Source organism: Microcebus murinus, chromosome 9, assembly GCF_040939455.1.
Source record: "Microcebus murinus isolate Inina chromosome 9, M.murinus_Inina_mat1.0, whole genome shotgun sequence".
Lineage (NCBI taxonomy): Eukaryota > Metazoa > Chordata > Mammalia > Primates > Cheirogaleidae > Microcebus > Microcebus murinus.
Window position 1 is genome coordinate 33,072,270 of NC_134112.1, and position 25,998 is coordinate 33,098,267.

At 33.3% G+C, this 25,998-nt stretch overlaps 1 protein-coding gene across 4 annotated transcripts in view; it reads left to right on the plus strand.

Annotated features, from left to right (window-relative positions):
• The window catches only part of SNX13 (sorting nexin 13), a 148,255-nt gene that overhangs the window by 59,814 nt on the left and 62,443 nt on the right, over positions 1-25,998 (plus strand). For all 4 annotated transcript variants that reach the window (XM_076006395.1, XM_076006393.1, XM_076006394.1 and 1 more), the window contains 4 exons: positions 8,052-8,173; positions 8,266-8,367; positions 10,021-10,109; positions 15,435-15,518. In XM_076006395.1, the coding sequence (XP_075862510.1) occupies positions 8,052-8,173; positions 8,266-8,367; positions 10,021-10,109; positions 15,435-15,518 (397 nt within the window). The remainder of the gene's footprint in view (positions 1-8,051; positions 8,174-8,265; positions 8,368-10,020; positions 10,110-15,434; positions 15,519-25,998) is intronic.

Here is a 25,998-nt window from a genome sequence, read left to right on the forward strand (position 1 = left end):
GGAGGCCGAGGCGGGCGGATTGCTCGAAGTCAGGAGTTCGAAACCAGCCTGAGCAAGAGCAAGACCCCATCTCTACGATAAATAGAAAGAAATTAATTGGCCAACTAATATATATATATATAGAAAAAATTAGCCGGGCATGGTGGTGCATGCCTGTAATCCCAGCTAGTCTGGAGGCTGAGGTAGCAGGATTGCTTGAGCCCAGGAGTTTGAGGTTGCTGTGAGCTAGGCTGATGCCACTGCACTCACTCTAGCCTGGGCAACAAAGCGAGATTCTGTCTCAAAAAAAAAAAAAAAAAAATTGTACAAAGTATATGCTATATGATTTCAGCTGTATAAAAATTATAAATATGTTTATATAGCTAAGACATTAAAAGGAAATACATTAAAATATTAGCAGTGATCTTTGGAGTGTGAGTTTATGGCTGTTTACAGCTGATTAAGAAAAACTGAAGAAGGAAATTGAATTTTACAAAATAGGCATATCTTACTTCATAGCCAGAGATAGAAACATTTGGTAATCAGCAATAAAGATACCTAGAATGACTTTTTAAAAAGAATAAATTAATTTGCCTATTTTTCTTTTCTATTCTTTGCATTCTCATTAACAAAAATAATTGTATTTTCAACTGTAGGTAACATTATATAGACAGCTACTGTTTTTTGGAAGTGATCTTGAAACTAATGCTTAGTATCATAGTTTGTACATGATGGAATAGTGAATATTTAATAAATTCTTGTTAATAGAATTTCATTTGTGAATTTCATGTTAACTTTTTCCACACAGTTTTAATATGCTTTACTGTTGGGTCTGTGAATGTTTCATTTATCTGGTAAATTTTACCAATACTCTTATTTATTATAATAGTTAACATCATGAGTTTGATTTTTTAATACTTTATTTGACATCATACTTGAGGATGCACACTTAACCCCATTTTTTCCACTTTTCCTTTACTGTAGCTTAATTAAGGCTTTCAGCTCTAGTTCTTTATTTTCAACCCCTGAAATTGTGTCCATGCTTTATGTTTGTTCCTCTAAGTTGTTCATTATATTATGAGATTCAAGTCCTTCAGAACATCTGGATATTTGACCTCTTTGAAGCATTGAAACACAGGATAATAGAACTGGACTTTCTTAAGCAATGTTGTAGTTCACTGAATATTTCCTTTCATAACGTTATATAAAACTGCATTCCTGAGTATTTCTCCATTTCTACCTATTTGCTTATAATCAATACTTTTATGAATCAGGAGGTTTTGTTTTGTTATTAAGATTACAGAGGATTACAGAGAACATGGAATTAAAATTTAAGAACCCTGATTTGTTTAATAAAACCATTGTCTCAATAACTTTGTTACCAAGAATTTGTAATTTAAGTTCTGGCTCTGCAATTATAGGGAATTTTGGTAATTATTTGAGATCCCTTTCAAATTCTAAAATACTAAGATTCTCTGTATAGGTTGTTACTAATCTTGATTTATTTGTTTCCAATCATACCTACTCCCAAAACAGTCACTAACATAGTCCACCACTCCCTACATTTTGAATACCATTTGGGAAGTTATGTTTTAAAGTGTTTGGGTTGTATTTAGAGTTAATTTACTTTGAGATTAAAATACCCCTCTGTTGTTTTACTAGCAGGAATCTTAGAGTAGGATAACAGCAAAGTTTATTTAAACCTTTCAGTATATTTCTGTGTGATCAGAAAGAATGCTGGACTTCAGACATGAAAGACTTCACTAATCTTTTCTTGATGATTAAATAAAAACCTGTGTCAATGAAACTTAAAAGAATTTTTCTTTTGGTATAACCAAACTATTACTATTCTTTATAGAATGCTAAATACACAATAAATCTGTAGAATTATAAGTCTGCTATTTTGAGTTTTCTGAGGTATAAATGCTCCTACCATGGTCAGTTTTAAGCTTTCAGCATGAGATCACTGAACATGGAACTAGGAAGAGATGTATACCATTGGTTCTTCCATTCTGGCAAACAAATGGAAGGGGATACAGCTAAATGAAGGAGAGGAGACAGATTTAAAAGTATGAAGTAAAGAGACTTATTCAATTCCTATGAAAGAAGAATTCCCCATATGTTTTTGAGGATTATGGTTAGAGAGTAATCATAAATTTAATGTAAGTTCGGGAATGTTTATATAAAAGATAAAATCAGTTTTATTATTTTAATACTGATAACTAAATCCTTAAAGTAGATAATATAAAATGGAAAAACAGGTGTTTAGGTGGTTATGGTAATGTAGTTATTTAAGAGTGAAAAACAGGTTCTCTCCAGAGATAGTTATGGTAACATCTAGTATTTATGAGCTTGGAGGTGGAAAGCATTGATTTAGTGGATTTAAGATGAAACTTACAATTCTGTGTTTTTAAAATTTTGCCCAAATTCAATTTCAGGCTGAGCTTTTGACACTGTAACAGTTTTTTAAGGACTCTTGAAGAATGGAAACAAGTAAAGAGTTATGTATTTTAAAGAGTAGCACATCCTTTCTAATATTTAATTAAGAGGGGAGTTAGTGCCTGGTTCAGTGGCTCAAGGAAAAGGGAATTTTTTCTTTCACAGATAATCCACTTGCTTTCTCTCAACAAAAAATGTGTGTGGGTCACTTGATCAAAAGCTCTCTAATGGAGTAAAACTTTTCTCAAAAATCTCCTCAAAGATGCCTATCAAAATCCACCCAGAAAAACTAAGAATTCTATTATATTAGTGACTTTGTAAAATTTCTGATTTTTTATATAGAAGATAAAGACCTTATGTAGAAGATTAATACATATTATTATAATTTTATGTTGTTGGTTATTAATTGACCTTATTGATTAACATACCTTTAAAAAAGCCTTTTTATACACGTACGTATATATCCCTTTCTCCTTTGAGATTCCTTTTAGTCTGAAAATACTAACATTCTCTGGACCTGTTTGTGTACGTGTGTATATGTGTATGTATATATGTGTGTACATATATAGTATATGTATGTACACATACACATGCAGTATATAGTGTACTTTATAATTCTTTCTGTTTTTAAATAAGGTCTTAGTAGTCATTTCTGTGAAAAACTTATGTGGTATCAGGACCATAACATTTATTATAGGATTGTTTCCATGAGAAAAAGCAGGTTTTATTTTTATCATTTTGATATAAGGCACCTTTTCCAGGAAAGTATTTTGCCATGAATGTGAAGTTTGCCTTTACTGCCACATGGTCACCCTCTTCCCTAGTCAGGCAAGTCTACAAGATGATCCTTGCATATATATACATGTGTGCATATACACACACGTATTATATATAAGTGTGTGTGTGTGTATACACACATGTATCTATCTCATGCCAATTCTCCTCTTTACTCATTCCTGTATTCTTTCTTCTCCCATGTAAATCCTACTCATTCATCAAGATTTAAGTGCAGCCTCCTTAACAAAGCCTCTTTAAATTACAACATTATCAATTAATCTCTACTTATCTGTATATGTGGTTCTTCAAAATTTTAAGGTGTTTTTGAAATGGTACCAATTCTATACTACTGTAGTGAAAGCTCTCTTAACTGATGTTTAGTTAGCCAGTGTTCTTCAATCCCTTTGTATAATATACTGACTGTTACCCCTAGCATTAAGGCTAGGCTAATAGATTACATTCTATTACTTTTGTCCACTTCTGTTTCCACCTTTTGAGTTTTAGGTTTATCAAAAGTCAGTTGTGTGTTGCCTGAGCCCCACCTCCAGGAAATCTGGTATAATTAATCTGTGGTGTGACTGAACATTGGTGATATAGAGGAGAAAGATGATCAAAATTGTATTTGTTTCTGAGCCTGTATATCCCAGTTATACTTTTATTATAATAATATAGTTTAATGAAATCATAACTTAGATTGAAGAAATATGAATGTGGCAAGGTAGTTTCTATGAAAACTTAAGTTACTTGCTTTGGAATTACTCAAAGTTGGTTGAGGATTATAGTTATATATTATAGAATTATGTGTGTAGAATACAACTATGAAATATTGAGAGAAAGTCTTAAAGGACTGCATTCAGATTTGTTTAGCAATGTCTTTAGTTGTCATACCATTTTAAAGAAACTGGAAACTATAACTTTTGCAGTGTCAGAACAGTTTGTGGTTTATTCAAGATAGGAAGCACATTAATACCATTCAATGGAACCTTAGTCAAAGAAAAGATATTAGTCCTACATTGAAAGATTTATATAACTTATGTTAAAAAGAAATATATTTATGACTTCCTTTTTTGATCAAATATTTAGATATACCTATTGACCAATTACCAGCTTTCTGTAAACTTGGCCTTTGTGTGTGTGTTGTTTTATTTAGTTAATATAATCAGACTCAATACTATAAGTGTCCTTAGAGAAAACAAACTTGGGAAGTGATGTGACTTGCTGAATTTCATAGCTAATGAAATGATGGGTCTTTTACTCAAATCATGGGCATCTGCGCCTGTCTAATGCTCTTTCTAGAAATATTTAATTGATTTTGTTATTGTTATATATTACTGATGATGAGCTGTACACTGCTTAGTATAGATGGAACAAGTGAGGCAATTGATACAATATTAATACCAGTCTCAGCTACATATTTGGGAACAGTCCTTGCCATTTTAAGGCATTGGCATTAAGTAGCTTTAGAGCAAAAAGAGCTTCTCAGTACATGTTCTTTTTCAGCTCTTTAAGAAGTAAAGAAGTAGCTGTTGTATGTGTCTCATGTAATCATTCTCCAAGCACCTGTTACAAACAGTGCTCTGACCCTGAAAGAGGAATCAATAAATCAGTATGTATCGAGTACCTCCAGTTTTCATTACTTAGCCGCCAGGGATACAACTGTGAATAAAACAGCACAGTTGGTTGGGTGTGGTGGCGTGTCTGTAATCACAGCCACTCAGGAGACCAAGACAGGAGGATTGCTTGAGCCCGGAGTTAGGCTCCTTTGTGTTGTTATTGTGCCATTGCACTCCATCCTGGAAAACATAGGGGACTCTGTCTTTTAAAACACAAAGAACAAGAGACACAGCTGATCCATGCCTTCCTGAAAGTATTTAACTGCAAGTTGTGTTGTAACAAGTGAAAAGTCTGGTACTATTGGAATATATAACTAGAGACCAGACCTAGTCTGAGAGAATAGTGCAGGGGGGGGTGGTCAGTGAAGGCTGCCATGTGAAATTGTTTTTTAGATGAACTCTAAAGTATAAGTGGGAATTACCTAGTGAATATGGGGGAGGGAGGGGAAATATGTGTAGAGTGGGCAGGGCTGAGCAATGTTGGCAGAGGGAATAGTCTGCCCAGAGGCACTGAGGTAAGAAGGGGCATATTTGAGTTTGTCAAGTGAAAAGAAAGCCTGTGGATCTGCAGAACGCAGAAGGAGGAGGAGGGTGAAATTGATGATGAGGAAAGAAGCAAGGGCTTAGGTATGCAAAATCTTACAGAATGTGTTTGTGCTTAGCCCTAATGATACTGGGGAGTTATTGAAGGGGTTTTAAAGCTTTCATTTTTATATTATCATTTAGTACATATATTTCTAAAAAGATAACTTCTCTATGGCAATTGGAATGAAGGGGAGTCAGGAGTGGATGTGGGAGATGTGTAAGCAGGATGATGACATTAGATATAAGGACAGGCAAAATTTATGTTTGGAGAAGTACATTTTATAGTTTTGCTTTGCATTTGTGCTTTAATTAAAACTTCATTACTTGTTTGCATTCCTAGTTAAACTTAATTCTTTCTTGCAGCCATTCTGTCAAGATATATATGCTTCAGGGGCCTACTATACATTTTATTAACTCAGGTTAGGGTTGATTGTATCAGTTATTTTCTTGGTCACATTGGAAATATGCTCTCTTGTTTTTAAATTTAAGAAATGACACCTTACTAGTAATGATAATAAAATGAAAGTGTCAGTAATATTGACTATTGTATAATATAATAACCCAAGTGTTTTTACTAGAATAGGAATTATGTGGAGGCATATTTTAAAGAAAATGAAAAAGCTTTGACTGTGGGCATAATTTTAGAATAGTTGATATTAAGAGCTCTCATAGAGGGCTGTGTAGTGGACATAATAGAAGTGTGGCTATTACATAATTGAATGACTTTTTACAATTCATATTCACATTGCATTTATTACATATTTACCATACACTATAATCTTAGAAAGTAATTCACTGTCATCAGTGTATTTCCCAATTTTGTTAAGGCAAACATTACTAGAAATTGTTAGTATATAGTCTTCTAATTTATAAATGGAAAGCAACATACTATTATTCTTCCTAATCTAGAAAGCTCCTTGAATTGAGATTTATATTTGCATGTAGTCAGTGGAAATGAGTCAAGCAGAAGGAAAATAATGACTTTGGGTAGAGATATAGAATACCTATTCTATTTCCTCTACCCTCAACATACATCTTTATTGAAAATATAAAACTGTATTTAAAATTTTATGTATTTACATTGCTTGGTAAATTTACTCATTTTAAATGTCATTACATCCTCTATAGTGAATCAAGATGGGTTTAAAATGCCTTCTAAAATTGGTAAATTTTATTTTGTTTGAAAATTTTAGTAAATTAAATAGCATTATACTATGAAACAGAGCAGATGTGACTTGAAAAATTCTATTTTCTGTTTTCTTCTAAATTTGTTAGAATGAAATTTTTATGGATTACATGAGCTAATGACAAAGGATTCTAGAGATAGCTAGCTGTAAGTTTTTATTTTAAGTTCTATGTTGAGAGTGAATATTGTTACCAAGTTCAGTTATATGCTTAAATGCATGGCTCTTATATTCTAAATAATGTTAATTAACCGATCCTCAGATCCCTGAGCCCGGAGATATCTTTTTATGTTGATTTCGTTTGGTATTCATGTACTTGAAGTTCACTTTTCCTTTGCATATATACAACAAACCGTAGTTGTTTCTTTAAAAAAATTAATGTATGAGTGTTAAAAGCTTGTGTTTTCATTTGAAAACTGCCATCTGTTATTTTTTCAATACCATCACCATTCTGTAAAATTTTTTCTCAAAAAGTGGCAGCAATCAAGTCAACTTCTTCACTATATTTTTTTATTATACAAGTGTGTGGGTAATTATCATAATGAATTATTGTATACTTTTTTGGTTTCCTTATTGCCCAGCACCTTCATGAATGGACTCTTTGTTTTATACTCGATATGTTCCTAAAAGGGGGAATTAATTTTAGTGCTATTTTAAGAAAAACAGCGTTGAAAAAATGTTTACTCAAAAATATTACTCAATCCAAAGAGTGATGTAAATTGTTTTTTGTGTTATATGTTCTATTTTTCATCTGTTTCACTGGTGTACTAGAAGCAGTTTGTTGAAGTCTGTTGCTTTTGAGATAGAGTGCTAGACAACTTCCTAAAATTAGTAACACCTTTTTCGTGGGTATTCTAAAGGCTTTTGTATGTGTGACATTTTACATCATTCTTTAAACCATTTCTTGTGTGACGTTATTTCTAATGGTCATGATTTTAAGTGCTAGTATGTGCTAAAGTATATGATTTGCTAGTATATGCAAATCAGTCAGGTTCATACCAGAGATATTTGCTTGAGAAATTGGGTTGTATAGCTAAAAAGAAGAATGTGGAGAATTCAGAAAGGGTTCAGAAGAAACCAAGAAATGTTTGAAACATGCCTAAAAGCAAGCAAAACTTTTCTGAATCTCTTATGTATTCTTATGTTGAGGTTGAGAAATAATGTGATATACCTGTTAGACTTATTTCAGATCTAAGTAGAAAAATTAATTTATTTTCCTATTTAAGCATTTAGATAGTACTTTTAAGTTTTGGCATATAAAATAATTCACATGAAATCACTAGACTTAGTGAAGTAGATTTGATATACCTTGGATTTTTTAAAATAGTACTAAGGTGTAATAATGAACAAAATCTAAGTATAAATTTACAATCTCTGATAATTATGTTGTCTGTCAGTAGTCTTTAAAATGAACTTATTTTTTTGGCAAATGCTTGTATATATAATGCTTTTTCTGTAATATGTTTTCTATAAGGTCAAAAGAAATAGACTGGCAGCCTTATTTTACTACGCGCATTGTAGATGATTTTGGCACACATCTACGTGTATTCAGAAAGGCTCAACAAAAAATAACAGAGAAAGATGATCAAGTAAAAGGTAATGTCTTTATTCCATTTGAAAATTAGGATTTAAAATTCTGTTTTCCTTTATCATTTTGTATATCTTGAATTGTTTGTTTCTTTGCTCAGGTACAGCAGAAGATCTTATAGATACCTTCTTTGAAGTCGAAGTTGAAATGGAGAAAGAAGTTTGCCGTGATCTAGTGTGCACTTCTCCCAAAGATGAAGAAGGTTTTCTTTTCATTCATACAATTCTTTTGAGTATAGTAACTGTTTAGAGACAAGTTAGGAGAACCAGTGAACAAATCTAAGGATAAAATTATTCTTATATAGGACAGGGTAGCATAGTAAAGGCACAATTTATTTTATTTTAATTTTTAGCTATTTAAAGTAGTAGTTAGATTATTTTAATCTTTTAAAGGTTATCTTTAAAAATGAACCTGTCTTCTTTTAAAATATAGCAAGCACAAACATTCTACAACTGAAAATTTACATTTTTGATCTATAGTAATTTCTCTTCCCCTTGAATTTATTATTTCTATTTTAAGAGTATACCTGCTACCCTAAACTATTTTCTAGGAGAATGATTATAATGATTTCAAATAAAATTTATAAATTTGAATGGACTTGTCTTAATTGTAGGAGTTCAGACCAGACAAATTTTAGCTGAGGATGTTGTCTTTTCTTAGTTTTATAACTGTAAGTTTTTGTTAATTTGCACATTTTAAAATTAACAGTATCATATTATTCCCAGGAAGTGTCAACATAGGAACAAATACAGAAAAGCTTTTTTAGTTGTGGAAATTGTTTTCTTAGACTTTGAAATGTGTTAAACTTTTTTATTTCCTTTGCCTTTACTTTCTTCTTTTTCCTTTTTTTTTTCTTTTTACATTTATTATACACTTCAGTTTTTCATTGCTGGTTCATTAACACTGTTATCAAATACAAGTGACCTTTGAACAATGAGGAGGGTTGAGGGTGCTGACCCCTGTTCAGATGAAAATCTGTGTGTAAATTTTGACTCCCCAAAAACTCAACTAATAGCCTACTGCTGACTGGAAGCCTCACTGGTAATGTAAACCTAAACATGTTTATTAAGATAAACAGGTTAATATCTGTGCATATTTTATGCATTCATGACATACTTTTTCTTAATTTTTCAATATTTCTAGGCTATTAGTTCATCTGCGAGTTTTTTCCAGTTGTCACAAATCTCCAATGAATTTTCCAGTATTGGAAAAAAATCAATGTATATGTGGACCTGAGCAGTTCTGACCCATTGTTGTTCAAGGGTCAACTATAATAACTAAAAATGTAAGAAATAGATATATTGATGTGTAATACTTGACCTGTTGTTCAATGGTCACAATAACTAAGAATATAAGAAATAGATACATTGATCTGGAGTACTTTTATGTACGTTGACATCTCTTAAATCACTAAAATAGAAGAGCATGCTCTCTTTTTCTTTGTTATTGCCTGCTGAGATAGTAGACATTTTTTCTTGAAATAAGAATTACAAGTATATTTTTAAATGTGCAAATAACTTTTAAGTATGCAAAGATAATTAATGTGTGGTAGAAGTTCAAAATACATGGTACATCTAAAACTGTTTTGGGGAAAAACACTTTCATAATTGAAATTTTTTTATGATAAAAAAACTGGTTAAAACAGCAGAATTTAAAAAATATTGGTTTGATGACTGAATAGTTATTTAGAGACCAACGATGGAATTTTTAATGAACACTGATATATACTAATTGCTAAAAAGCCAGTGTAACCAGGAAACTGCTTATTTCTGCCTTTTCTTATGTATCTTATATCAAGAATAGATGGATACTTTACATTTTATAATGTTATTATAGTTACTTTTTCTATTTTTAGGATTCCTACGGGATTTGTGTGAAGTCTTACTGTATTTATTGCTACCTCCTGGAGATTTCCAGAACAAGATCATGCGATACTTTGTCAGGGTAAGTTTAAACTCATTCCAAATAATGACTGTAAAGAAACTTAGAGCAATAGTTCTCAAAATCTTTGATCTCGAGACTCTGTTACACTCTTAAAAATTATTAAAGACTCCAAAGAGCTTTTGTTTATGTGGGTTTTCTTTATAATATTTATGTATTGTAAATGAAAACTAAGAAATGTTTAAAATACGAGGATACACACACTATTAGCTGATAGAGCAATGATATTCATATCATTATACTATCATATACTCTTGTAAATCTCACTGTATGCTCATGAGAGAATGAAACAGTAAATAATGTCTTAGTATTATTATGAAGATAGTTTTGATGCAAACCTCGTGAAAGGGTCTTAGGAACTTCCGTCTAATCCTGTAGAGGTCCCTGGCCAATACTTTGAGAACTGTTTAACTTAGAGTTAAGTGCTTGGATTTTAGGTTATAATAGAAGCATGCTTTAAATTTTCTTTACTGTAACTTTACTGAAATTAGGCTAGATAAAAATAATATTTCTTAAGAAAACTGGGCAGCTAAGATTTTGCTTTTTATAATTGTGAAATTAATGTCAGATGAGAACAGTAGTTTTGGACTCTTTATTTCCTAAGTATAAAACTTTAGAGTAAAACTCTGTATGGGAATATTAAGTAATAACATTTGGCTTTGGCTGCTGGTTATGATTCTGAAATGGTAGCTACATAAGACCATATCCTAGTGTAGTGGGTAAAATGAAAGTTTTGAATATTCCTAAAAATGAAAGCTCGTAATCTCCTTAGTCTGTCCTGCAGAAAAACAGATATCAATTTCTGAGGTGTGATTTTATGCTTTTATGTTAGTGTTTAAGAAATACTGTATAGTTTCCTAACACCTACCTAGCTTGAGTTCAGTGTACTTCTCAGGTATGTTAATGGTACTTATGTGAAATGAGTAGAAAGTGCTTAGTTTTGATTAGAAAAGTCTGATAGTTTATATATTGTTAATGCCAAATAACAATATATACTTATTTATATAGCTACTTATTTTTAAGGGTGGTAAACCGGGCATGTCTATTACTAGAATCACATCTGCCACTGAAGGAAGATATTACTAATCAGGTGTAGCACTCACTCATGCTGAATATCCATTTGGCATAAGATTCTGCCTTCAAGGTACTCCAGACAGCTACCATTACATGGTATCTCAGCAGCATTTCACGTGGTTTGCCATCTTTTTCCTTCTTGAGACTTTATCTTTTCTTTGCTTCCATGTGACTGCTCTCCTGATTTCTCTCTTCCTTTTGTCTCCATTTTAGTTACATTTATACTCCTTCACTCCTCTCCTGCTTAACTTTTAGGTCTTCAGTTCTAGGCACTCTTCTTGTTTGCCCATTCCTGTGGCTTTAAGTTCCAAATGCTAATGAGTTCCAAATTTATAGCTTTAGTCCAGAGTTCCCTTCTGATCTCCAGGTTACTTTCACTAGCTGCCTAGTTGAAACCACCACTTCAGTTACTCACAACCCTTTTAGACTTAAATGTCCAACATGGAAGTCTTATTCTTGCCTCCATATCCTGTCTGCCTTTTATTCTTTTCTCCATTCCAGTAAATGCAAATTTTTCAAATCCTAAGTCTTTCTAGAGGCTTACAAAATCCCTTGTGGCTTGGCTTTGTTTTTCTCTCTAGCTGTCATGCCATGCAATATCAAGGAAAACCAGAGCTAGACAGTAGTTAAAGGGGTAAAAACATATTTTATTCAGGAACTATTGTAATAGGAGAAAAGAGACCTCAATATAGAAGTGTACTCAATTCCAAATACAGCAAGAACAAATGAGGATTTATAGCCAAGGAACAGGTTGGGAATCAGTGAATAGAAAATAAGGGGAAACGTCAAGGGAAAGGGGAAATTCTGGTTAAACATACTTTAATAGGATTCTTGTTGAAGAAAGGCCAGGAAGATCAGATACCAAGGGTGGAGAGGTATGAGGAATTTGATTAGATATCCCAGGGTAGGGGAGTTCTGGCTAAACCCATTTGACAGTATTCTTGCTAAAATTGTACAATGCAGAGATGGACACACATGGAAGCCCAGAGATCAAGGCCTAATTGGGAAGAGGATTCAGAGAAGCCTGACTAAAATTTGGTCAAGGATAGAGACTTTTTCAACAGTTACTATAGTCTAGCTACACTGGCTTTTATTACTTAAAGTTTCATTTTCCTCCTCCCTATGGGACTGTCTCATACACTTTTTTTTCCCCTGCTCAAAATGATTCCCCTTACTCTCTTGGCTAAATTATATTCATTCCTCCTATTTCACTTAATGTCACTTCCTCAGAGATGCCTCCCTGACCATCTAATCTAAAGCCCCCCGATAATTCCCTATTATTGTAAGTGGTACCCAGTTGTTTTCCTTCCTAGCATTTACCTTTTTTTTGTTTTTTTTTGAGGCTGAGTCTCATTTTGTTGTCCAGGCTACAGTGCCGTGGTGTCAGCTTAGCTTACAGGAACCTCAAATTCCTGGGCTCAAGTGATCCTCCTGCCTCAGCCTCTGAGTAGCTGGGACTATAGGCATACGCCACCATGCCCAGCTAATTTTTTCTATATAATTTTAGCTGTCCAAATAATTTCTTTTTATTTTTAGTAGAGTTGGGATCTTGCTCTTGCTCAAGCTGGTCTCGAATTCCCTATCTTAAATGACGTACCCACCTCTGCCTCCCAGAGTGCTAGAATTACAGACGTGAGCCACCGCGCCTGGCCTGCCATGTTTTAAAATAGTAATTTGGTTGTGTTTACTTACTTGGTGCCTCTTTCTCCCAAATGAACTGTTAAGTCCAGTGAGGACAGGGACCATATCTGTATTTATCATAATTAGATGCTTAGTGGTTAACATAATACCCGGCTCAAAGTAGGTGTTCAATCAGAGAATCAACTTTAATGCAAAGAAACACATTTGCCCTCTTGGTGGCTGTGGTGCAAATGCTACTGCAGCTCTTTGAGGATTGCATTGATTCCTAAGTGCCATGAAGCTCTGCCCTGTTATTTGAGGTTGTTTAAAATAAGTAGGATTTTAATGAGCAAATATGTTTTGCTATAGATTTCTCTCAGGCCAATATTTCTTTTCTTTTTTTTTTTTTTTTTTTTGGTTGAATCTAATTGAGGGTAATTATAGAACATGTATTCAGCAAATCAATTTTTCATTTAATTTGATAGAATTTCTTTGTTAGTTTTCTTTCGTCTGTAATTAAATCCAAGTTTTCCCAACAGGCATTTTTGTTTAGATTTGAGTTCTTTTCTTTATATGGATCCTTTGTATAGATTGTACAAATCACAGTATTTGACTGAGATAATTGCTATTTAACTGCCTCTACTTTCTGGCCATTTTTATATTTTATTCATTTAAAGATTCATGGTGTCAGTGACTTTGTATCTTCTAGGCTCCCATATTTGACAGAACTTTCTTCTAGAATTGGAGGCTCTGAAAGTAGGAATTAGATGGATATAGTTACCTACTTTGGGATATTTAGAGCTTTACTAGGATCTGAATAGGAATTATTGAGTCATATGATTAGCCCTTGATTAACCATACCCCTTTATGAAACAAATTAGGAGATCAAAGTATTTGTTTTCTAAGACAAATTGACTAATTGCTTTAACTAAGAAGAAACACAAAATTTTCTCAAAATTCTTCCCCGTGTTTTTTTTTTTCTTATTTTGAAAAGAAACTTTGGAAAAATATTTTTGTGTGTTTGAATTTTCTCCTTACAAAGTACATTTTAAAATTTGAACACATGTGGCCAAAGACAGAATTTGAGGAAGGAATTACATAAATATAATTTTTAAGAAGTTGGAGACAAAAACTAACCTTGAAAGAAGCAATTTCTTGTAATTTGGGACTGTAAAGTGTCTCCAAAGACATTTCAAAAAATTACTGGTGCCTCCATTAGTGCCTTTTGGAGATACTAATTCATCATGAGGTACCATTAAATTGTTGTCAGAGATGTGTACAGCTTACAAAAGTAGAATTATACAAAATACTTTTCTAAAGGAAAATAAAGACCACCTTCTATGAACTTATACCAGAAAATGGCCCAGATAAATTAGAGATCTGGGAAGGAGGAACAAATAAATTGGTCGTCCTTTGCTTAGAAAAGTGAAATATCCTATTAACCTTATTGTTATTTAGCCTCTCTGGTATTCTTAAGAAATGAGGTTTTATAAATTTGAATATCACAGGCATTTAGGAATGAAGGATAATGCCAGGTGAAAACATTGTATTTATAGAATCAGTACCAAATTTTTAATTTCCATTTCATTTATCAAATACCTGCCATGTTTAAAACAATGACTTTGAGAAGATAGAAGGAGGTAAATATTTTTGAAGATAGATAAATCAGTAAATCAGTTGACTAATCCCACTTACATACAGGTGGTTCTTAGGTAGTTGTGGTCTATTAGAGAAGTATAAGAAATATATAATAATTATATAGAAAATATCAAGTTATAAATACTGTAAATACAGACCATGAATGTATTTTAAGCATGTAAGTGAATAAGTGTTCATCCTGGAATGATCAAGGTTTATTTAGTAGGATAATTGAATCTATAGTCATTTTTTAAAGGAAGGGCAGAATTTTAATAGGTAGGAGCATAAATAACCACAAAGAATGGGAAAATATAGAGAATGGTGAGTAGATTGTATTAACATTATACATTTTTAATATTTTTGTTAGGAAAATATTTGAACAGAAAAGCATAGAGAATAATACAATAGACGTTTATATACCAACACCCCACATTTAACCAATGTTAATATTTCACTGTAGTTGCTGTTTCCACCCTCAAGGTAACCACAATTCTAAAATTGATGTGTATCCTTTCATTTCGTTTTCTGTTTTTATACTTTTAATATAGATGTATGAATCCATAAACACCTCTGGTCTGTTTTGCCTTTTTAAAATGGATATTACTACTAAAGTACTTAGAGATATCTTTTTGTTTTTTGAGACAGGGTCTTGCTCTGTTGCCTGGGCTAAAGTCCAGTGCTGTCATCATAGCTCACTGTAACCTCAAACTCCTGTACTCAAGTGATCCTCTTGCCTCAGCATCTCCTAAGTAGCGGGAGCTACAAGCATATACTACCACACCCCGCTGTTTTTCTATTTTTGTAGAGACAGGGTCTCACTATGTTGTCCATGCTCAGCTCACCTTTTTATATTAATAATGTGTTGGTTATTAATTTTTACTTACACATGTATCATAGTTTTCTTAAGTATTTGGCATTGTGTTAGGACATTTACATTATGTTATTGATTTGAAAAGGTTGTTACATTAAACTTAAAAAATTTTTTTTTTTTTTTAGGAAATCCTTGCACGAGGAATTCTTCTTCCATTAATAAATCAACTCAGTGATCCTGATTATATTAATCAATATGTCATATGGATGGTAAATACCTTTAAAATTACAATTCTGTTTTTGAACCAGTTTTTTAAATGTGAAAATGCAGTTTAAAGATAAGGGAAATTGAGTAGTAATTTATTAAAGAAATTAAGTAAAAATGTTTCTAAAGTAATTCTTATATTTCTGTTTGCTTCTGTGTTGAAAGTGCTAGCCAAATTCTGTTTAAAAATTTTGTCATCCCTCTTATAGTTATGGTGCTACTAAATTTATTTAAAAATAGAATATCTTACTGTCTGTGTATATTAATGAGCATTTTTAACAGCTGTTATTTGATTTAAATAAAAATTGGGATCTTAACTGCTTAAATAGCATGTACTTCACATTTCATACTATATAATGGTGGAAAATCTGCAGTATAGGACACTAAAATGAGAATCAGATCTGTGTTCTAGGTCTCTTTCTGTAAGTTGCTTAGCAGTTGATTCATAGTTTTCTCCTCTGTCAGACATATCAAAGAGTTAGTGATTACTAATTTTACTAGTTCTAATTTTTTCCTTTTATTATATGTATGCTTTTCTTTAATAAATTCATGTTCAAGGAAGGGTTATAAGTGAGCTACCTACTGGGAATACTTTGGTATACACTTCTAGATCTTTGATTCATTTTCTTGAATTGGGAATTTCTTCTCCACATTGTCTTCTGTTAACTCAATCTAGCTTTCTTGAGAAAAAATTGCTTGATTTCTCTCATGCATTATCAGACTTGCTTTTGTTTTATTGTTATTGTTGTAACAATTGTCTGTGGTCTGTGGTACTTGCAGGCAAAAATTGTGTTACTAATTTTGTACTTCTAGAGCCTTTCCTGGAAATCATGAAACTTGATTCTTCTTTTCCATTGTCAACCTTTTTAGAGTCCTACTAGGCTCTACCAAAAGCTTAAAAAATATTATATATCTATATAATTAAACATTTTAAAAATGCATATCCTTGGGTTAGGAAATCTCAGAATTTATTCTGAAGTGATAGTAAATTTTCAATAATCTGCATTCAGGGCTGATTCATAGTAACAATGTTTCTGGTAGTAAAAATTTGAAAGCAACTTAGATGTCCTAAATAGGGGGTTAGTTTAATATATTATAGCATATTGATATAATTGAATACCATGCAGTCATTAAGAATGATGATAATGTATCTTTATGAACATGAAAAGATGTCCATGTCTTTTGTGTGAAAAAGATAACTAAAAATGTGTATGTGTAGCTATACAATTCTATTCTTTCTACAAAAGTATAAGTAATTATATATTTATGAATGGCTATTTAGTTCTGATAGGATATACACAAAAATGTTAATAGAGAGGTAATATTTTTCTTTATTTCATTTGTATACAATGGTTATGGGTTATATAATAAAAACTTTTTTTTTTTAAGTAGGAACATACAGGTAACATTTAAATAATAAAGGGTAAATGGTATTCAAATTTTTTTGAAAATGAATATTGTATACTAACTTTAATCAGGATATAATAATGTACATTCCTACTTTTGGTGCAAAAAAGGAAGAATATTCACCAGAATGTTACGGTTATCTCTCAAAGGATTAGAAATTATTTTTATTCCTATTTATATTTTTCTGTAGTATTTAGTTTTCTTTCGCTGAGCATGTATTAACTGCATAATTAGTTACATGGTAAAAACATTTTGGGGAGGACTTAACTCATACTCTAAAAGTATTTCAAATGACCCAGGTTTTACTTGTTCTTCCCACGTTGTTTTTCCTACTATACTCTCACAACATAGAATACTTCTGTGTTGACTGAATACTGTGACCCCAGATGTGTTGGGGGTATTTCCCTATATACCAAGCAATCAGTTCTGCAGCACATACCAGCTGGGTATCCTCCATTTCAGTTCAATTCTGACACAGTTAACTTAAATAATAAGTGACTGAAAAGCAGAGTTACACTCAGTTGAGGTATATTAAGCCAAAGTCTAGGATGTGCCTGGGAAAAGCACAGACCACGAAGCATCTGTGGACTGGGCTTTCCACAGAAGGATTGGAGAATTCCCTATTTAAAGGAAAATGTATGCAGAAAAATAAGTGGAGGAGGTGAGCAGCGAGGCAAATGATTGCATTCTTGTGAAGCTCTACTATTTAGTGCTCAGTAAATTTACATTTCATACAAGATAAGATGGACATGCAAGAAAAAGGCAGTAGAGGAAATAGTCAATTTGGTAGTCTCCCCAGGATGGTTAGAAGAGTGATTGATCTTATCTCTTGTGTCTGTGCAGATAAGCTTGTAATTGACAATTAAGAGTTTATTTAGGCTACAGTGTTACGGTTATAATTGTGTGCTTGTTTTATAGTGGGCTGCATATCTTGAAAGGTTTTAGGGCTAAATGAAATCAGACATATTTTACCCTAAAATACATTTCTTTGACATATTTTGCCATGGCTGCTGGCAAACAGAAATAATGCTGCAAAGTTGTCGTTGAGGGGGATGGGGAGAAATTTGCATCTGTAGAGTATCTCCATTAAATGTAGCCAGGTCCTGCTTGTTCAATCTGGGCAAAATTAACTGAGAGTCCGACACCTCTGACACCTTTAAAGGTCTGAACTGAAACATTTATCATCTGTTCTCGCTGATGGCTGTTATCATGAGGCTTATCTGCATAACAAGACCACCTTTGGTATCCAGGCTTCTTTTCTCTGTCCCATAACCTGTCCACCAAAAACCTTCTTGGTCATTATCCAAGCATCTCCATTTCTTATAAAAAAGCCTGTTACTGAAAGTTCAGCACTTATCCCTGAGACTGCATCAGAAGAACAAAGACAAGGGGCTTGAGGAGAAGGAAAGAGAAATTTATTAGTTTGCTGTCAAATGAGGAGGATGGTACACTCTCCTCCATCATCCTAACTATTGGCAGAAATGCAGAGCTTTTATAGGTGAGTTTTTCAGCTTCAGGGTATTGCTGTTTAACTATGGTTGATGATTCTGATTGATCCATCTCCAGCAAACACAATCTCATGACCTCTGCTTAAGACAGTTCCTTTGAACCATCTCCTGCAGTACAAAAAAACAAAGAATACTCTCCTGCACTTCTGACCACTGGCCTTCTGCAGGGATTCAGATTTTAATTCCCAGAAAGAGTAGAGTTGGTTTCAAAGAAACAGCTCCTAAAACATTTTACCCCTTTTCAGGCCATTCCTTCTGTTACCAACCTTCTGTACCTTGTTGAGGAATTGAGTTTGGGAGAGGATGGCAGAAATGACTCATTTCACAAGCTCAGTTCTTCCTTTGGCATAATGAATTTTGGGGTGTGAACTAAAATAAAATCTTAAGCGCCCCTGCTGACTGAGTGGATTCCCTCTTGGTCAAGGGGACCCCAGAGAACTCTTAAAACTGAGTTCCCAACCAAGATACTTCATTATTACTTCCCCATTGCTAACAGCCATCAGGCTTTCTTTCTTATGGGCTAAACAGAAACCAGTCTCATGATCACTTCTCCCTTTTTGTGGTTTCGATATGACAACTGACCAGGCTTTTCTTCCTGATAAGTGAACATCAACCACAGAATGGTTCTGAGCAGTCTACAGATGCTGTTCAAAGAGGGTTTTTGTGTCCTCTACTTCACCTTTTGACATCAGAGGGCCAAAAACTCTACCTTCAGATTGTGTTAAAGTTGCTGTTTTCTGGACATGGATCCTATGAAGGGACACAAGGCTCAATTGCATGTGCACATGTTTCTCCTTCATAAATATTCATCACTCCTATAGCTTGTTAAATAGATACATTTGGCTACCCAGCTCAGCATAAATTCCTGTTTCCTATACTGTTACCTCAAAGTACATAACCTTGGCTTCTGCCCAACACAGTTGCTTCCCAGACTGTTAGAATGACCACCCTGCAGGCTACAACTCTTTATGAGAAATAAAGCTCTCCTTTCCAAATTTATGAACCTCATCATTCTTCAGTTGACAGGGGGTTCTGAGATTTTTCTTTCTCCAAATTATGAACCTGGAGCTGGCATCAAATCCCACAGGTTGAGGTCCAGTAAGGCTGTCCCAACTTCAGATGCCAGTCCCAAGTCTGGGCTTTCAGAACTGTTGACCAACTGGCTATAAATTGGAGTTCCTATGACCTCCTTCTTTGGTCCAGTTAATTTGCTAGAGTGCCTCACAGAAGGCAGGGAAACAATTACATTTACTTATTTACTATAAAGGATATTACAGAGGGTACAGATGAATAGCCAGATGGAAGAGACGCATAAGGTGAGGTTTGGAAGAAGCAGTATGTCGTTTCCATGCCCTCTCTGGGCACACCATTCTTTCAAACCTCCACATGTTCAGCTGCCTGTAAGTCCCCAGAACTTGGTCCTTTTGGGTTTTTATGGAATGTTAATTATTAATATGTAAGCTTAATTGATGAAATCCTTGGCCATTGGTTTATTAACTCAACCTTCAATCCTTCTTTCCAGTAGTCTTCCAAAGTTGTGTTATAACTTTCCATTTCCACTAGCAATGTTGGAGAGTTCTAATTTTTCCACATTTTGATTAACATTTAGCAATGTCAACCTATTAAATTTTAACCTTTCCTAGTAAGTGTGAATTGATATTTTGTTGTTGTTAATTTGTAGTTTCTTAATTGCTGATGATATTGAACACTTTTTCATGTGATTATGAGCCTGTTTTACATCTTTTTGTCAAATGCCTAAGTATTTTATATTTTTTGAAGCTCTTATAAATGTGATTATATTTTTTATTTTGCTATTATTTTTCTACTAATGTTGAAATTAAATAGATTTATTTGTTGATTTTATGTATTTGCAACCTTAGTTCATCTATTAGCTCTAATAGTTTTTTTTTTTTTTGCCATCTTTTTTTTTTTATTTCGGCATATTATGGGGGTACAGATTTTAAGGTTTCAATAAATGCCCATTTCCCCCCCTCCCCCCACAAGTCTGAGTCTCCATCATGACCATCCCCCAGATGTTACACATCTCACTCATTATGTATGTATATACCCGCCCCCCTCCCCCCTCCCACCTGCCCAGTACCCTATTACTGTAGTACCTATGTGACCACTTAGGTGCAGTTCAGTTAATACCAATTTGCTGGTGAGTATATGTGGTGCTTGTTTTTCCATTCTTGGGAAACTTCACTTAATAGTATGGGTTCCAGCTCTAACCAGGAAAATATAAGATGTGCTATGTCACCATTGTTTCTTAGAGCTGAATAGTACTCCATGGTATACATATACCACATTTTATTAATCCATTCTTGGATTGATGGACACTTGGGCTGTTTCCACAGCCTTGCAATTATGAATTGTGCTGCTATAAACATTCGAGTGCAGGTGTCTTTTTTGTAGAGTGTCATTGGATCTTTTGGGTAGATGCCCAGCAATGGGATTGCTGGATCAAATGGTAGAATCACTTGTATCGCTTTAAGGTATCTCCATATTGCTTTCCACAGAGGTTGAACTAGTTTGCAGTCCCACGAGCAGTGTAGGAGTGTTCCTCTCTCTCCGCAACCACGCCAGCATTTATTGTTTGGAGATTTTTTGATAAAGGCCATTCTCACTGGGGTTAAGTGATATCTCATTGTGTCTAATAGTTTTTAATAGTTAAAATTTCTAACCATGACTGCTAGTTTGTCTATTCCTCCCTTTAAATTGTTTCCCTTATAAACAACATATAATTAAGTCTTGGTATTTTATCTAGCCTCAATTTTTTTTTTGAGTCAATCTCACTCTGTTGCCTGGGCTAGAGTGCTGTGGCATCAAACCTAGCTCACAGCAACCTCAAACTCCTGGGCTCAAGCGATCCTCCTGCCTCAGCCTCCCAAGTAGCTGGGACTACAGGCACACGCCACCATGCCCGGCTAATTTTTTTCTATTTATTTTTAGTTGGCCAATTAATTTATTTCTATTTTTATTAGAGACGAGGTCTCGCTCGCTCTTGCTCAGGCTGGTTTCGAATGCCTGACCTTGAGCGATCCTCCCACCTCGGCCTCCCCGAGTGCTAGGATTACAGGCGTGAGCCATTGCAACAGGCCTCAAATAGTTTTCAATGAGAGTTTTAGTCTATTTAAATTTAAAAATATTTTTATTGTTATGGTTCTATGTACTATCTTGCTCCTTGTTTTCTTAAAAAAAGACTTTGTGTATGTGTGTTGTACTTCAGTTTTCTTTCTTCCTTTCTTTTGGGTTTATTGCTTTTAGTACAGACATACCTTGGAGAAAACATGGGTTTGGTTCCAGATCATCTAAATAAAGCAAAATATTGCAGTAAAGCGAGTAACACAAAGGTTTTGTTTTCCAGTGCATATAAAAGTTGTGTATGCTATACTGTAGTCTAACTATGCAGTAGCTTTATGTCTACAAAAAGAAATGAACATCTTTTAATTAAAAAATACTTTATTGCTGAAAAATGTTGACAATTATCTGACCCTTTAGTGAGTTGTAATCTTTTTGCTGGTGGAGGGTCTTACCTCCAGGTTGATGACTACAGTTTCTCTTCAGGTTGTATAAATCTTTCTCCTTTTACGTATTCTTTACCCATTCATCCATTGATGGACATGTAGATAGTTCCTATATCTTGGCTATTGTGAATAGTACAGTAAACATAGAAGTGGAGATATCTTTTTAAAATACTGATTTTCTTTCTTTTGGATATATACCCAGAAGAGGCATTGATGGAGATCATATGGTATTTATAAGTTTTTGAGGAACCTCCAAAATATTTTGCATAATGATTGTACTAATTTACATCCCCACCAACAGTGTATGAGAGTTCCCTATTCTTTGCATCCTCACGGCACTTTGTTATTTTTTGGTTTTTCGATCATAGCCATTTTAATTGTACTGAGATGTTCTCTCGCTGTGATTTTCATACACATTTCCCTGATGATTAGTGATGTTGAGCATTTTTTTCATATACCTATTGGCCATTTGTATGTCTTCTTTTGAGTAATGTCTGTTCAAATCATTTGCCCATTTTAAATTGGGTTATTTGGTTTTTTACTATTGAGATCCTTATATATTCTTGTTTATTATCCTTTGTCAGATGGATAGTTTTCAGATATTTTCTCCCATTCTGTTGGTTGTGTATCTACATCTGTTGTTTGTTTTGCTGTGTGGAAGCTTTTTAATCTTGATATAATCCCATTTGTCTATTTTGTTGCCTTTGCTTTTGGGGTCTCACACAAAAATTCTTTGCCCAGACCAATGTCCTGAAACATTATCCTAATGTTCACTTGCAGTAGTTTCATAGTTTCAAGTCTAGCATATAAGTCTTTATTCCATTTTGTTTTGATATTCTTATATGGTAAAAGATAGGAGTCTAGTTTTATTTTTCTGCATGTGCATATTCAGTTTTCCTAATATCATTTATTGAAGAGACTGTCCTTTCCCCTGTGTATGTTCTGGAACCTTGAAATGAATTGGCTGTAAATGCCTTGAAAATAGTTGGCTGTAAATGGGTGGATTTATTTTTGGTTTCTCTGTCTCCTTCCATTGGTTTCTGTGTCTGTTCTTATGCCAGCACCATGCTGGTTTTAGTTAATATAATTTGTAGTATATTTTAAAGTCAGGTAGTGCAGTGACTATGGGTTTGTTCTTTTTGCTCAGGATTGCTTCTGCAATTTGGGGTTCCATACAAATTTTAGGATTATTTTTGCAATTTCTGTGAAGAATGGCATTGGTGTTTTGATAGAAATTGTGTTGAATTCGTAAATCACTTTGGATTGCATGGGCATTTTTATAATTTTTCTAATCCATGAGCATGGGGTATCTTTCCATTTCTTTGTGTCCTCTTCAGTTTCTTTTATCAGTGTTTTATAGTTTTCTTTGTAGAGCTCTTTTACTTCCTTTGTTAAATTTATTCCTAGATTTTTTTTTTTTGGTAGTTATTGTAAATCAGATTGCTTTCTTGATTTCTTTTTCAGATTGTTTGCTGTTGTGTAGAAATGATACTGATTTTTGTATATTGATTTTGTATCTTGCAACTTTACTGATTGAATTCATTTATCATTTATAACAATTTTTTGGTGGTGTGTAGGTTTTTCTAAATGTAAAATTATGTTGTCTGCAAACAAGGACAGAATGGCTTCTTCCTTTCCAAATTTGGTGCCCCTTATCTCTTTCTCTTGTCTAATTGCTCTGCCTAGGACTTCAGTACTATGTTGACTAGAAGTGGTGAGAGGGCATCTTGTGTTATTCCAGTTCTTAGAGGAAAAGCATTCAGGTTTTCTCTGTTCAGTATGATGTTAGCTGTAGGTTTGTCATATATGAACTTTATTGTGTTGAGGTCCTTTCCTTCTTTACCTAATTTATTGAGAGTTTTTATCTTGAAGGGATGTTGAATTTTACTAAATGTTATTTTAACATCTATTGAAATGATCTTATGTTTCATGTCCTTTATTCTGTTATTGTGATGTGTTACACTTACTGATTTGCATATGTTGAACCATCCTTGCATTCCTGGGATGAATCCTGTTTGATCATGGTGAATGATCATTTTACTGTGTTGTTGAATTCAGTTTACTAGTATTTTGTTGAGAATTTTTAGATCTGTGTTCATTAGGAATATTGGCTTATAGTTTTCATTTTTTGTTGTGTTCTTGCCTATTTTTGGTATTGGGATAATGCCTTATAGAATGAGTTTGAAAGTTTGCCTTCCTCTTTAATTTTTTTTGTAGTAGATTGAGTAGAATTGATATTAATTCTTATTTAAATGTTTGGTAGAATTCCACCATGAAGCTATCTAATCCTGGTCCTTTCTTTGATGGGAATCTTTATTACTGCTTTGATCTTACTATGTGTTATTGGTTTATTCAGGTTTTCGATTTCTTCATGGTTCAGTTTTTGTAGGTAGTATGTGTCCAGAAATTTATCCATTTTTTCCAAGTTTTTCAACTTGTTTGTGCATAATTGTTTATAATGGTCTCTGATGAACCTTTGTATTTCTTTTGTATCAGTTTCTATTGTAATGTCGTCTTTTTCATCTCCAATTTTATTTATTTGTGTCTTCTTTTTTTTCGTAGTCTAACCTAATGGTTTGGCGATTTTTTATTCTTTATAGAAAGCCAGTTTTAATTTCATTTATTTATGCTCTAATCCTTATTTTTTTCTTTCTACTAATTTTGGGCCTGGTTTATTGCTTTTCTTGTTCTTTGAGATACATCATTGGATAGTTTATTTGAAAACTTTCTACTTTTTAAATATACGTGTTTTTGCCATAAATTTCCTTCTCAGTACTGCTTTTACTGTATCTCAAAGGTTTTGGTATGTTGTGTTTCCATTTTTATTTGTTTCAAGAAACTTTTAAATTTCTGTCTTAATTTCTTCATTGACTTAGTAGTTGTTCACAAGAATATTGTTTAATTTCCACGTATTTATTTAAATTATAAAGTTTTGTTATTTCTAGTTTTATTCCATTGTTTTCAGAAAAGACACTTGATAGGATTTTGAAGTTTTTGAGTTTGTTGAGATTTGTTTTGTGGCCTATTCTGGAGAATGGTTCATGGAAAATCTCCACTATCCTGGGGAATAATGTGTACTCTGTAGTTGTTGGATAAACTGTTCTATAAATGTCTGTTAGATTCATTTGGTCTGAAGTACAGTTTAAATCCAATGTTTCTTTCTCAATTTCTGACTGGATAATCAGTCTATTCCTGAAAGTGGGGTATTGAAGTTCCCTACTATGATTGTATTGTAGTCTATTTCTCCTTTTAGATTTATTCATATTTGCTTTATATACTTGGGTGCTTCTGTGTTGGGTACATATATATATTTGTAATTGTCAATATACTCTTGCCGAATTGTCCCATTTATAGTTACATAATGATCTGCTTTGTCTCCTTTTAGAGTTTTTGACTTTAAGTCCCTTTTATCTGATGTAAATGTGTCTGCTCCTGGTCTTTCTTTGTTTCTACTTGCATGTAATATCTATTTCCATAACTTCATTTTCAGTCTACTGTGTGTCTCTGTAGGTAAACCAAGTTTCTTGTAAGTACCACATAGTTGGGGGCCTGTGTTTTTGTTTTTTTTTTAATCCATTCAACCACTTTATGTCTTAATTATAGAATAAAGTCCATTTACCTTTATTGTTGTTATTGACAGGTAAGGACTTACTTCTGCTGTCTTGTTATTTGTTTTCTGGTTGTTTTATAACTCCTCACTTCCTTCTTTTCTTACTGATTTCCTTTGTGGTTAAGTGATATTTCTCAGATAATATGTTTTAATTCCTTTCTTTTCACTTTTAGTTTAGTGATTATAGATTTTTGCTTTGCAATTAACATAGTTAAAGCAAGTTTATTTTATTTTTTTAAACAAATTTATGTTAAACCGATGACAACTTAAGTTTGATTGTAAAGAAAAGAAACAAAAATGTAAAAGTCTGTACACTCAAACCCCTCCCTGACTTTTGGCTTTTTGTTGTCTCAATTTATGTTTTTTATATCGTTCAGGATCCACTTCAAATTCTGTTTTTCTTGCTATTTCACCACATCTGCAGTGACTTCTT